Source organism: Gymnoscopelus braueri, assembly GCF_963280865.1.
Source record: "Gymnoscopelus braueri genome assembly, chromosome: 16".
In the NCBI taxonomy this organism is placed as follows: Eukaryota; Metazoa; Chordata; class Actinopteri; order Myctophiformes; family Myctophidae; genus Gymnoscopelus; species Gymnoscopelus braueri.
This window is the reverse complement of record NC_137616.1, coordinates 19,255,745-19,271,128: the sequence shown is the minus strand read 5'-3', so window position 1 is coordinate 19,271,128 and position 15,384 is coordinate 19,255,745. Positions and strand designations below refer to the sequence as shown.

Sequence of the window (15,384 nt, the reverse complement as noted above, 5' to 3'; positions counted from 1 at the left end):
TAGACCTGCTCTATATGAAAAGTGACCTTAGATAACTTCTGTTGAGATTTGGTGCTATATAAAATAAAATAAAGACTTGACTTTCATGAGGGGTTAGTCTGTTTATTTTCCCACCAATCCTGTTGTTGGTTGACTATGGTTTATGGGGGTGGCCATAGCTGAGTGGTTAGTGAGCCCGCCTAGGGAGCCAGAGGCCCTGGTTGCCCCAGGTACGATTCCAGGCCACGCCAGCATATGTGTCGATGAAATGAAATTTGTCCCTGAGCAAGACTCTTAACCCCTAATTGCTCACAGGCCTTCATTGGAAACAAGCCCGCAAGGACTTTCATGAACGTCCTGTTAAAAGGAATTATCCTTATCCTTATCCTCATGCCACTTACTCTGATATTGCACTTTGTAAGTTGCTCAGGATACGAGGGTCTGCTAAATGTCTACATTGATTTCTTTTGTTCTACACAGGCCTTGAATATGTTGTTTAAGAGGTGGTCTGAAAATTGGAAACAATCATAGTACTTGGAGGCCAGTCTATGATATTATATTGATCAAGGATCTCCATATATGGGCATAAATGGGACACAGACAGACCGATAAAGAGATTTGTGGATTTATAGATATGTCTGGACAACCGCTGATCCAACTGACAACTGACGATACACATGCCAAGTTTAAAGTCAATCAGTTGGATGGTTCTCGCATGGCACACACGGACAGACACGCACGCACGCAGAGATTCTGTGCAGTTATAGATAGATTGTGCAGCCCTAGCACTTGAATACACATAACAACAATCAAGCAAAGGGTGTTCTACATACTGAACTAGAAAGTTAGTTTCACAAGGCATTAGAAAACATTATATAGTCGCAATTTATCAACATCATCACACTCCCCAATACGCATGTATGTGCAGACGTGCATGTAGGGCTGCGCGCACACACACACACACACACACACACACACACACACACACACACACACACACACACACACACACACACACACACACACACACACACACACACACACACACACACACACACACACACACACACACACACACACACACACACACACACACACAACTATAAAAAGATGCAGTTGGTCCCTGTGGACGATCAAAGTGTTTGTGTCCAGTCAGCACTCTCTCTGTGTCCCCAGGTCTATCTCTGACGACACTGCAGGGCGGTGGGGAAAGCCGCTACAACACACGCACGCACGTACGCACGCACCTCTGACATGCATTCCCATGCTGCAAAACCAACACAGTCACAGCCAGCTGCCTACCACAACTCTTCATGGGTAGATGCTGTAGGACACCATGACAGGTCCACTCTCCCCAGTTCAGCCCATTCCAAGGAAAGATCCATAGGGTCAAAGTCAGACTCAGGACCAAAACCAAGAGAAATCCAGTCTGGGTCCAGACAGAGACCAAAGGGAGGCACAACTGCAGGTCAGAATGACTGGGTTCCTGTGCCTTTTGTCTGTACTGCCCCAGATTAAATTGAACCTCAGAAAATCCACAGGGAATTTAACCACTTGAACCGCAGCATCCATATTCTTGGGTGAAGTACAGAAGCCAAAAATAGACGATCTACAAGCTCACAACACAATGTGTGGATCAGCTATTTTTGGCAAAGAGATTTAGTGTAAACGGAAAAAAGCAGTCCAAGTACAGAGCCAACTCAGGCTTTAAGTGGTTAATCGTGGTCAGGTTCAGCTGGCCAGTGACTCTCCAACATGCAGCAAGTCTGGTTTTCAAGGCGACCTCTCCAATGTTAAACTTGTCAGAGCCGTTAATCATCTGCCATTTCCAACAGGTCTCTCTGCCGTGCTAATATATTTATGTGCCTAGGTCGCTTTCTTTGTGTCATTTCCCCCCTGATGCCTGGATAAAAGCATGTCATTCAGCATTCAGCATATCGTCGCTGCCGGGTGGAAACCTTGTACGTCAAACTCCCTAACTTTAAATAAATTGAAAAAAGAAACAGTACCAATGGATACAATGTAGTTATTTAGTCACAAACTCTTAACACTTTTCACTGATTAAATATTCATAAAACCCACAGACAGACTTTCACTTAATGTCACTTATTTTTTTTCAAAAATAGCCTCGCATCATGACGCTACTTTTGCTACTTTCGTGACACTGTAGTATGACATACAGTAGATATAAATTCACGAAAAAACGAATAAATAGTTGAAATACAGGGATAGAAGGTTTCTGACTGACAGCAATGATATACAACATCGATAGAGCCACTGAGCTCTGTGCTGAGCCCTGTCGCCATGTTGTATTGCTATAACCATGAAACTGATGATTGTGATTTTATATACTATACCTTACCTGCTGCTATTTTTGCATGCCGTTTAGGTTTTTCATGTGCACGGGAAGCATTTCTGCCTTCTGTAGTGCCACCTATCCATTGCTTTTTTTTTTATCATGCACCTGTATATTAGACATTGTATATTAGGTTTGTCTGTGCCTTCCTGATATTGTTGACATGTTCTGAGTTATGTGTTCCTTTCTTCTCTATTCTCTCTTCCCTATTCTAACTCTTCCTGAAACTGCAAAGTTGACATTAAAAATATTTAACCCACTCTTTTACACCTGTTATCATAATAATGTGACAAAGTTGATTCTAATTTCTGATTGTCATGCCTGTCTCTCAGTCAAATAGTGTTGTTATGATCAATTACTGCACAAATCAGATTAGATGGTGAAGAGCTTAGTGGACCAAAGGGATAAACATCTTAGATAATCTTCAATACTGGAAGTACAAAATAATGGTAAATACAAGTTGTCTAAACCCAAACAGACATCTTGAAATAGCTTATTGCTGTATGTTTACCCAGTAATCAAAACAAATTTACATTTTAGAATATGGAGCAAAGACAAGCATTCACATTTTAGAAGTTGCAACTTCAAACAGAACATGTTAGAAATGTATATACTGTGTGTATGATACATCACTGAACCGATAATACGATTACAAAAATGTAATCTGATTCATTTTCTATCGATCAATTAATTAATTGCTTCACCCCCTAGATGTAATCGAAAAGAGCACACCAATGCATTATTGCTCTGATTCAGTCACCTCACTCAAAATATTTTAAGATAGTCTATTTTTGCTCCCTGGCCAAACACAACAGTACACACAGACACCTTCTATTTCTACTGCTCATTGTAATTTTGTATTGACACACTTAGTCTATAATCTTGTACTGTATGTCCTCATATGAACCTCATACTACTAACTTCTGAAGTCTTATCTCAATGCATCTTATTATTTTCCTTGCCGTCATCCATTCTGACTCACTCATACCAAACAGCTACAGTATTAGACACTGGGGACTTCTAATTGTCTGTGAGTCAGACTTAACAGCTTGAACTCATTAATGCTCGAGTTAGAGTGAGATGATGATCAGCTAAGTCTACATACAAAAAAACCCTGCTACTGTTGTCTCAACATTATCTAAAGTAAACATTCTAAGGCACAGCTTAAGGCTACTATTCAGAATAAAAGGTCAAGTTCAAATACATGACTTCTGATGCGCTCTGTCTATGTTGACACTGTCACTCTTTGAAGTATTGCCACTCGGCCTAAGGGGGAGGGGAAACCTGGACTTGGATTTGTGATTCTGACAGGAGGGAGACATTAGCTTTCTGGGACATCTTTTTTTAATGCTTCAATTACTTCAATTAATGAGAGCTGTCTGTCACAAACCTCTTGACATGTTTTATTTGTTTATGTATCCTTTGCCTTTCCCTGTTCATTTGCCTCCAACGTGAAAAACGTTTCCGAGCAGCATTCCTCCTGTTTTGAAATGTTTTGGAACATCTTCGCCTAATGACATGCCCAAATATGGATGCCAGGGTTAAAGTTGTTAACCATTAAAGTCTATTGTTAAAGTCAATTTTGAAACAAGTATAATTTAAGAGAACTCAATAGTTTTGTGTGTCTGTGTTTTTGTGTCCATTAGAACAGCTGACGTGTAGCTATCACAGGGAACATTTAAATTAACTCAAATATACAATAATAATCCTCTCTCCAAAAGCAGCTGTGGAAAGGTCTGAGAGAGATAGCATAATTTTCTCTTAAGGGCAGGTATTTCTGTGCTTGCCTTGACCAGCACAGTTGTAGAACAGCTGTGGCGATAAGAGGGGGTTTTCTCTCAAACCCCCTCATTATAGATGACAATTAGGTCAAAGGGATGGCTTGTTCCTCTCATGGTTAATTCTGGTCAGTTCTTGTTTTCTGGTGTGTTCTGTTGCATTGGGTATATAAGCTGTGACCAAATGTTGATCTGTATTTGAATACTTTAAATCTCTCATACTTTAAGATCTGAGTTGTTGTCTCCCGTCTCATTAATGTGTCCTTATTATATTTTACCCCAATACAGATTGCCTTGACACTATGCTTAGTTGACCGGATTCTCAAGGGCTCTATACTTGGCCTCCTCCTGTTTTCGCACTACACTAAATACCTTTGCTTAAAATAGCTGATATACAAGCTCAAAATATGCTGCATTGTGAATTTTAGGTTTCATGAGGTTAAGCCTGTCTGTGGGTTTTATATATAATTAACCAATTAAAAGTACAGCTTGTGACTAAGTAACTACATTGGATCCATTGAAACACAGGTTATTTTTCCCATTTCCTGAAAGTAACGGTTTTGGACATACTGTACATGTAAAGATTCCAGCCCGAATATGTATGTCACTGTAGACACATAAAATGAATGAATTGTCAAATCGTCCTATTAAACTACTGAATTCAACTGAGAAAAGTCTGAGTCAAGCACAGCCCTAATCGTCATTTCTATGAACAATGCTGGTTTCCAAGCGTAGACAGACCCACACACAAGACACCTCCATGCCTTCATCTCTTCATCTCGTCTTACCTTGAACCACCACTTGGACATGAGGAAGTAGTATTTGACGCTCTCCTCGCCGAACTGATCCGACACGTACAGGCCCAAGGAACCGTACTCGTCGTAGATCTTCCTCTTGGTCTCATCGTTGAGGATGGAATTGGCGTTGTTGATCTCCTTGAACTTCTCTGCCGCTTCTGGGTTCTCCGGGTTCTTATCTGGGTGAAACTTCAACGCTAGCTTCCTGAGATACGGGAGAAAGATGGCGGGGAAAGGGAAGGGTGAGAGAGGGAAGGAATGAAGGAGAGTGGGGAGGGAGGGAGGGAGGGAGGGAGGGAGGAAGGGAGGAGAAGAAGGGGTTGAGGTAGTGCAGGATAAGGAAAATGAAGAACAGGGAAACAAATGCAGAGAGAGGGGGATGGGAGGGTTGAATGGGGGACCAACTATGGTTGCCTGAACAGTTTACAAATGCACACTAACATCTTGCTCCTTGGCTCATTAACGGCATATAGGCATAGCCTGTCTAACACGACTCTGGACGGCATCCAGAGTCTGGGAAGGCTCCTTTGATCTTGTCGGAAATAATATTATGCAGATAATGAGGGCCGAGCCTATGCTGGTTACTGATCATGGATCTAACAAATCAGTTAGGTCACCTCATGAAACCATAGTGTCACATGTCGTTGATCTATTAACTTGCTAGTGTTAAGGCTAATTCATGTTTTTCAAGTGAAAAAAGTGCTGAAGTGAGTCACGTTGACTTCCCCCCCCCACACTGAAAATATAACTATATACTATAACAAACAGACTTGCAACTACCGGTATGTATTAATTAAGCCTAGCCATCTGTTTGTTTCTCCAGGATCTCTAGTGGGGGCATAGCTAACTGACTGGCAAGTGAGGGCTGATGCGCATTCTAATTTGAGAAACAAATACTGAATAATGAATCATGTAACCTGCATAGACCTAGTGGTCAGTGCTAGGCAAAGCTACCATCTTAAGTACAGTAAATGATTAATGTAACCTGATAATAACCAATAACCATATTATGCCCTGGCTGGCTTTCTTCTTTGGGGTTTAAGTTATTTAGGAGCAGCAGTTTGAGAAGTAACTGACAATCCTTGAAAAAAAATATTCTAGTTCACCAGACCAAAAGATTAACATGTTTACTTGATCTGTGGTATCCAGTGTATCCTTCATGCATTGAATCAGTAGAATGGTGATACTGTATGATTTACCTGTATGCTTTCTTGATGTCCTCGGCTGTGGCCCCTTTCTCTAGCCCTAGCACCTTGTAGAGGCTCTCCCCGGCTGCGGACATCTTCCTCTGGTTTGGGGGTCGATTGGGGTTCGGCTCGGCCATGGTTCACCTCTGCAGCCCAAAAGAACAAAGATCAGAGACAGATCTATTTTAATTATTTTTAAGTAATTTCAAGCAAATTATGCAACTTGGGACATCTTGGAGTCGGTGCTGGGAGGATTTGATGTTGCTACTCTGTATAATGTTGGTTATGTCATGTTATGTTATTACCCAAGATCTGTGCTGGTAGACTTCATATGAATACTTTTTATATTTAGCAGTAAACACGATTATGCCTTCCACACGCTGGAACTTGCAATAATGTAATGTAGGTAGCCCTCAATATGGAAATGGGTAGAGCCCACTCCTGACAGAAAGCTAAAGCAATATAGCTAGGACTAAAAGGTACTATGCTTGACAAAGATCAATCTGGGAACCCATCGCCAACTGAAAATGAAAAACAGCGCCCTCTGCTGTTTGTTCTATGTCTGTTGGCTCTGGGAGGACGAAAACGTAGAGCCAGAGCGCAAGGAAACCGGTGTTTTGTGTATGCCTTCAGCGCATCACTTCCGGTTGGTGCGACTATGTTTTCATTCCCACTAACAATATTTCTACACGGAACACTAACACCACTTCTCCCAGAGAACATGGATCGTTTTGGTTATAAGCCCACTTGTTTCTATGATGAAAGAGTAAGTTAAAATGTGAATATCTTTCCGTGGTTTTGTCTGCTCCGCGGACGCTATTGTTAAATTAGTTTCGGTTTGTTTCGAGGGGGGAAGGATGGACGGACACGTGAATCCCGCCCACTACATTTGATTGGGTAAAGCGCGGCCCGCTTCCTGATCTGAAGGCACGCCCATGCGCACATGTTATGACGAACCTCACCGACAGATTCCAACGCAGTGCAGAATCTGTTCTTGAGAGATTAGACAAAGATTAACACAGCTTTTTATTCATATTGAATAGGACCTACTACTTATATTAATACTTTACGGTCGGGCAAGTGCAAAATTGATTACAGCGCATGTCAGCTCTAAAATAGGTATACAATGTATCAATTCTATCTAATGGATATAGCTGTTCTGATTCTGAACTGGTTTGACATCGAAGGCTTAATGTTACATTGACCCTGAACACAATATGAAACCCTGTCAGATCACCACACAAACCCACATTTTAGATCCTCACCACTGAATGAGAAACATGTCCTTCATGTCTGTAGATTTTAGACTAACATTTGCCCCTATCTCCCTAACATATGCCCTACACTGACCCAAGTGGATAATAACCATGTGATCCACTGAGGCACCCCCTGGATCCTCGTTGTGATAGTCTATTCACCTACACTTTGTTAATGTCTGCCTGGTCATATTGGAGACATACAGTCAGTGCTACTGTTCCAACATGGTCAGGAAAAGCAAAACTATCTCTGGTTACGTCCTTAAGGCTCCACCTCCAATGTGGACACTGAGCCTGGCCAAATCCAACCAGTACTTTCCTGCTGAACCTCCACAATTCACTGTCTACCTCACAGGTTACCTCCATATTATCCATAAAGTGACAAACTACATAAAGGGGGAGAAAAACTGACCCATTTGTAATTTAAATATTCCTCATGTAATATAATCATGTTCTAATCTGGCTATTGGTTCACAAGAAACAGTGTAGCACTGATTAATTGAGTAAATAGATGCTCAGTGGCCAATTGTACATTAAGACAAGACAATGTTCCCTTGCTGTTGCTACAAGAATATACAGTATGTTCTCCTTGGCTCCTGCTACAATGATTGAAGGACAGGATTTATGGCAAGACTTAGGCCCCGTTTAGACTGCAGTCAAATCCAGTCAAATCCAATTTATTTTCACAGTGCATTTGCAAGTGACCAGATCTGTGTTCAGACTGATTTAAACAAAACAACGTCAACACAAAGCCGCCCTGCGTCGACATAGCTGCTTTGGTTACCGTGGTAACGACATAGGCGTCATGACTTTTATCTCTTTTTTCCTCTGACACTGCAGATAGGACCTTGTGAACCCATTTTCTGCCATGCCACGAGATATGTCTTCATATATCTTGTTCCTATACATTCCTACAAGTTTCGCTTGTACTGAGGCATCCCCCCAAAGTGCTAGGAGACGAATTTCTCCGTCAGTCCACTGAATGCTGCTCGCCATTTCTTCTGTAAAACTTATGCTGCACTATTGTTTTGTTTTCATTACACCCCTTGCACTCTAGTAAATCAAAATCAATTCTCGCGCTCTGTAATGACGTCAGTGGCACTTGGGTCGCGCTGCAAGTGACGTTTTGGGCAGTTTGATATGCGACCTGGGTGGTTCGGATTCCATGTGACCTGTCTCTGGATTTGGCTGCCAGGTTAAACGGGGCCTTAGTCTGGAACCAGAGACTGATAATTAGTGTCCTAAGGAATTTCTGTTTGAGCATGGCTACTGTATGCGCACTAGGCCTGACCTCGAGGTCGACTAATCGATCGAGGGAGTCTGATTCGACTGCCAATCTTTCAGTTGAATATGCATTTCTTTTTTATTTCTTTTTTTCCCGCACGATTCGACTACCATTCGACTATAAGCAACATTTGGCCAATCAGATTCGACTAAATAAATTCTTAGTCGGGACAGGCCTAATACATACAGTACATGTTGGTATGTTGTCCTGGTCGTTGGCTAAAGAAGATTAAGTTTTGCTGATCGCACAGATTACATATCCAAGTCTGTGTCACAGTGGGACAATGTCCTGGTCAAACTACAGCCCCAGGATGGACGCAAGCATGCATGGCTGCACGCAAACATTTATTGGCAACAAGCCATTCTCAACAACACCATGCAGGTATGGCAGTATGATCACACCCCCATGAAGGAAGGAGACCCAGAGATCTTGGTATGCTCAGTACCTAAGGCTACATTCACAGACATTCCCAACAACTCAAATAGTGGAGTGCCTGCCCACTCCATTTAAAAAACAGCAACAGGAAGTCAGTGGAACTATAGACCAAGGTCCAGGTGTGTGTGTGTGTGTGTGTGTGTGTGTGTGTGTGTGTGTGTGTGTGTGTGTGTGTGTGTGTGTGTGTGTGTCACACACACACACACACACACACACACAGGCCAATGTCATAAGTGGCTTTCACACATGAAATGGCAAATATCACAGGATTAGCCTGTCCAGCGACAGCAGTACGTCTGCGTTGTTCAGTCAACCAGTGACTAAGTACAACCTGCTTTTTCGGTCATTGACGCTGTTGTAGCAGTCGTGTATTTTTAGGGAAGGCAAATGATTTTCAGTTTTCATTGCTTGGGTTTTTTACTATTTCGACTAGACAGACATTTGGCGACCACCCGGACCCGATTAGCTGATTTAATCAAATCTGTACAATTGCCACATACAATCATGCAGAGAGAGACCAGCCGTTTCAACATTCTAATGTTGTTTTCACAATGGCTACTGGCTATTGAAAGTTATAGTCTTTTAGGCAGAATTAAAGGGATATACAGTATCTAGGGTTTACAAGAGATGTGCATGGAAATATTACTAATTAACTTAAAGTCTTGGTCAAGATCAAACCCACCGATTAATCGACAGTGAGGGGAGAGCCCTATTAGCTAAGGATCTTTTTTTTTTAGATTGTCAAATTTGGCATCTTTAAATATAATCTTGTGCACGGATGCTGTGCCGCTCTCATTTTGAAGTCAGTCCAATCTTGTATTTGCTGGCATGATCAAGTTATGAGTGCTCAGTCTGTTGACTTTAATGGCTTTGTTGTCACATGCTGTGTGCCAGAGGAAGCATTTAGGCCCTTAGTGTAAATTGGTCTGCACTGCTCTTTCTCACATGACCTCTAAAGAGAAAAGTCCATTAACACTTATTGGGGAGATTGTAGGAAAAGGGATTAGAGCTGGAATTAAAGGGTTTTACTCAAGGCACACAAAACATACACCTTTGTGTACATTAATGCATTCATTCCCTAAGCCCAACTTTAAACCTCACCACTATATATAGTACTAGTAACTTTTCCCGTAACGTCAGCCAAATTCCAACTCTAGTCCTTAAATTGTGCTTGAGGACCAGGCCAGTCTGTATCGGTCCATCCTTGTAAAGATCAAATGCATAATTAGATGGATGCACGCAGTAAGCGGGATGCAGAGATATTTCATGTGCTCCAGTTCCCTGTATGAGTGTGATAATGAGAGTGTGACAATAATTTGTGTGACTTGGCAGGGCTTGTTTGCCTATCTACCTAGGAGGAAGTGTGAATATAGAGGAGTGTCTATGTTGGGTAAACATTACAGCCACCTTAACATGATGCAAACAGGCATCATTTTGGGGTTCTGTATTGAAAGTGTCATGTCTCTACCAGCTCACGGACCAGGGCCAAGACCTTTGGGCTTGAAGCTCTAATAATAAAATGTAATTGGAAGATTGCCAAGAAACGTGCTGACTGCTGAGTGCAGAATCCATTTTCCCTGAAGGATGAACCCTTCCTCTAGTGCCACCCTCAGGCCAAAATATTAATTTTGCACATAATACCATAATCTAATAGGCAGATTGCAGGATGAACCCTGGTGACGACACCATGGCAATTCTTCTGGCATAACTCTTCGGCCACAATTTCTGGTTGGATGTCAGGAGCAGCACAGGGCTGCTAGCAGTCTTTTAGACACTTGTCTTGTTATTTCATAGGATGACACCCATGTGGCACTGTATCTTTCAGAGTAAAAAAATGTAGTTCACCAACTCTATTTTCCATAGCTTATATAAAAACAAAACATGGACACAACTGTGCAATTAAATAAGTACAGTATATGGTAACTATGTAAGATGGAGACATGGAATATCACTGCTTGACCCATAAACATCACAAACAAAATCACATAAACTAGCTCTACTCCTGCACAATCTGACAAGCGTTACAACTCTCATTCATGAACATTTATACAAACAAACAAGATATTGGGCTTTTGTGTGTGACCACAATATATCTACAGTTAGTGTAATTAATCTGTTATGGAACACAATTACATGGATAGCCCTGCCCTGTCCACATCTACCTAGCTTCCTTCATCACGGCAATTTAATTACCCTAATCTGTAATTCAATTGTGTGTGTGTGTGTGTGTGTGTGTGTGTGTCTGTCTGTCCCCAAGGGGCTGCACCGCTGCAGTGCGATCAAAAAAGGCCTGGGGACACAAAGAGAGAGCTGGGAGGACAAAAACAATTTGATCGTCTACAGGGACCGACAACCTCTTTTACGCTAATAGTAAACAGCAGTTTGCTGGCTATCCAAGATACCCTCTGTGTGTGAGAGACAGAGGGAGGCAGAGATGGAGGAATGAGAGAAATCGAGAGGGATGTACTTCACTATGCATTTGATTCTGTACAGTTACTTGAACACACTCTTTTCAAGTATCAAGTTTCAAGTATAATTGATTAAATTACTACGCACAAGTCACTTTATCCTACAGTTTCTACTGGTCTGGTTGCACGTTTGTGCTCCCTGCATGGCTCTCTTTTTCACATTTATTTTACATTCATGTTTGAGTTATATTTACGATCTGCTCCATCCAGCCCTCACTGCATTTCAAGTGTTGTGGGTAAATACTGTCCATGATCTAAATGTGTACATCAGCCATTAAGACCACTACAACTATTGTTTGTCTGAGCAGACACCTGACAGGCACGGCCCCTTAGGCGTATTGAGTCACTGTCACCAAAGAGGTCCTTCATTGCATGCACGATAGAGGTAAGGCTGAGCATGTTTCACTCCTGATTTGCCCTGTACATCCTTGGGATTTCAACCGCACCCAAGCATCCCTTCCAAACACCAACTATTCCCTCTAACCTTTTGGCTCATGCTGCTTTCTACTTTGGTGTATAAACCCTACACTACCTGTATACAAAACACAGTTTAAGGCATATTTGTTATGGTACACAATGTACACAACGCATTGTATTATTGTGTTTGTGATCAAAATTAGCACATATAAAAATGACAAAGGACATTTGTTGCGATATGACAGTAACATCACCATCAAATGTCATGCAATCTACTCTGACTTTATAAAATGATCCAATGTGAACTCAAAACAAGCATGAAGGGGTAGTACTCTGTGCAAATAGGCTTTAGTTTACATCAAAGGCTACTCACTTCCAGGGTCTGCTTTTGTAAGCACACCTCTTAAGGATGTCATCGTTAGCCTAAATTGCATGTCATATCACCATCGCAATATCCAATAAGTTAATTGAATGGGGTATTTGCATTCCGCACAGTACATTAGCCTTTAGGCATATGGCAGATAACCACGCTTGCCCTCTGTCCGTAAGCCACATCATGGTGACTGCCTGACCTGTCCCGTTAACTAATGTACAAGTCTGCGGGATTACCCAGATAAGATAAGAGCTTTATTGATGCCTTTGAGGAAATTCAGTTGCCAGAGGCAGCACAGCAGTTAAGATACAGTTACAGGGCAGGAGAAAGTACTGTAGATACAGCAGGGTAGAAACATCACAAACAAAGGTAACACCATTATAATGAACAGTATACACCCACCACAACAAAGCTTGCATTATGCAGGACAAAATAAATAATTAGAATATATACAGTAACCATGTCAGATTATTGTCCTTACAGTAATGACCCAGCTTAACAACTTCAGAGACCCACAAAGATAAATAACCAGAGCGTTACTCAACCCTGAAACCTTGTCTATTGTGCGCATAATCACTGCAGAGTAAAATGAGTTGAGAAGACTTTCCATCCGGACCGAATGCAAATGTAATGGGTTTGTCGGTCATTAATCATGTCCGTAACAATAGCCAATGGCAAGATGAAGCGTACTATGCTAGATATAACCACAGAGAGGGAGAAGAGAGACAGAGGAAGACAGTCTACTGAGGAGTCTTTTGTATTCCTCAACAGTCATCTGGTCTCTGACTGCTGCTATTTTTGGCTACTAGGCCTTTCCTGAGAGTCAAATGAAAGATGGGCATTGATTACACTTCAATCCACACTCATCATCATTTGACCCCATCACCGAGGACAGAAAGGAAGAGACAGTCTGAGACATAAGTGAGACTGTGTGAGAGACACAAAGATCAAGGACAGGACAGGATGAAGGCCACATGCTCCAATAAAAGTCAGCAACAAAGTAGCTGTAACTAAAAGATACCAGGTATGTACATAGACATAGTCCAGAGCAAATTCAACCAATGATAGCTCAGCAATATGTAGCAGACAATTTCAAACCTAAGATTTTATATGTTTTGTTTCACAGACTACTGTGCCATTTGGGATGTACATGTGCCTCAATGTACAGATCATAAATCCTGCACCACAGTGCACACAGGCCAGGATATTTCACATAGGGCATTAATGTCCAAATAAATCTTGTAAAAACCAATGATGAGCAATTTGAGAAAGACAGTTAGGCGGACCTCCCTTACAATCTTTACCACTTGAACTCTATATTCTTAATCAAAGAGGCCTGAGTTGCAACTGTACTTGCTTTGTTACTTGTGCTTTTTTCCCTCTACACCAATTTCTTAGCCAAAATAGCCCATCTACATGCGTCGCAAACTCGCAACGTTCCCCCCAGAATTGGCGAGATGCTGGGGTTCAAGTGGTAACGCATGCACCCCTGACTGATCTGATGAATGTTAGAAATGTCATTGTATGCTTGCTGGCATTTTGCACTGCTTGCTTATCTGCTTGCTTTATGCATGAGGTTTGGGCAAATAGGACGTATGGACGTATCAAACGTGGGGTCTAGTAAATTAAATTGCCTCCTCCTGGCACTTTTCTTTTGATATTGTGTGTACTGTTTTTTTGTTTTTACATTTTGTGCTAAATAAATCAAATACATCAAAAAGTGACCAACGAGATTAACCAATTAACCAACGAGATGGAATGTGATGGAAGAAATAGTACATCTATGGTCCTCATCTCATACATCTCCAGTCCTTACTACGATGGTGTGTTGTCCTTGTGGAGCTGTAATCCTCTGCTAATCTCTCCGCACATGGAATTAAACTTTCAATGTGTTCAGTATACACCCAGTCTTTAAACAAAGGAAAAATAAACCGTATCGGCAACATCTCTGGTCTACGATGTCTCCATAGCGTCAGGCCATGTTCTCCAACCTCACACACCAAGCAGTGGCAGATTATTATTAGTATGCTAATGCTTTGTTTCTGTATTTACTGTTTATCATTCGCGACGCTGCCTGTCAGGTGACGTTAGCCGTCATGCCGGGCGAGCTCAGCTCAGGCTAGCAGCAGGTGTTACACCGACATCTGTGACCCATTATAGCTTGGGTGATAGGGGGCAGATAGCGGGGAGGTAGTTAGCCGTCTGCTACAGTCAGGGAACATAATTTGTAGGGAAACAGTAACGTTGTCCGGTTACAAATGGTTAAAAAAAGGCCATTGTACTCCTATTTTGACATGTTAAATACAGCAAATTATTCTGATCACCGCTGACTGAGCCACAAAACGACCGACGTTGGTGGGTCACATAATTCGCCAGGTTACAAATTCCCGTGTAACACCGGCGTCTTATACTCAGCTAGCTGCTTAAATATTTGTTTTATAGCAAACTACAATACACACTCTTATTCACTAGCCCACCGTCTAATATGTTTATCACAAAGTATTCTCACATCAGATAACGAGCTACATTTTAGAAAACGTGATCCCGCTAACCAGGCTAACTAGTCGGTTAGCAGCTCGCTAACCAAGTCATTTCAAAATCTGGTGGCAGATACCGGTGTCATGCCAGTAGAATCTCACCTTGTGACAATTGAACACCGTGTATTTCGCTGTAACGTTAGCTGGATCATAGAGGCATCCACTTCTATGTCTAAAATCCCTAGTCAACGGCTCAAACTAGCCTCTCTTTCTCTGCCACTCCTTTATAGCCGGGCTGGTTTAGGCTACCGCTGCTGCTGCTGCTGCTGTAGGGTGCTGTTCCTGTACCGTTATCTGGCACTGGATGGAGGACACCAAGCCTCATTGGTCCATTTCACTGTGTCAGGAAGTAGTCTCGGCCTCGGTGGGATGGTCATGTTAGTTTACACAAATTATTAATTATTACCATTATTATTATTATTAATAATAATATATCCGGGACCGGGTTCAAACACTCCTCGTTTTTATCTCATAATGCTAGACTTAAGGAATAGTTCGCAACTTATTTTCTATCAA

The 15,384-nt window shown here is 41.8% G+C and overlaps 1 protein-coding gene across 2 annotated transcripts in view; it reads right to left on the bottom strand.

Moving 5' to 3' along the window:
* The window catches only part of dnajc5ga (DnaJ (Hsp40) homolog, subfamily C, member 5 gamma a), a 28,431-nt gene extending 13,281 nt beyond the window's left edge, over positions 1-15,150 (bottom strand). For both annotated transcript variants that reach the window (XM_080453759.1, XM_080453760.1), the window contains exons 1-3: positions 14,971-15,150; positions 6,110-6,243; positions 4,902-5,115 (exon numbers count right to left, since the gene is read on the bottom strand). In XM_080453759.1, coding sequence (XP_080309885.1) covers positions 4,902-5,115; positions 6,110-6,234 — 339 coding nt within the window. In that variant the 5' untranslated portion in view covers positions 6,235-6,243; positions 14,971-15,150. The remainder of the gene's footprint in view (positions 1-4,901; positions 5,116-6,109; positions 6,244-14,970) is intronic.
* Positions 15,151-15,384: the final 234 nt, after the last annotated feature.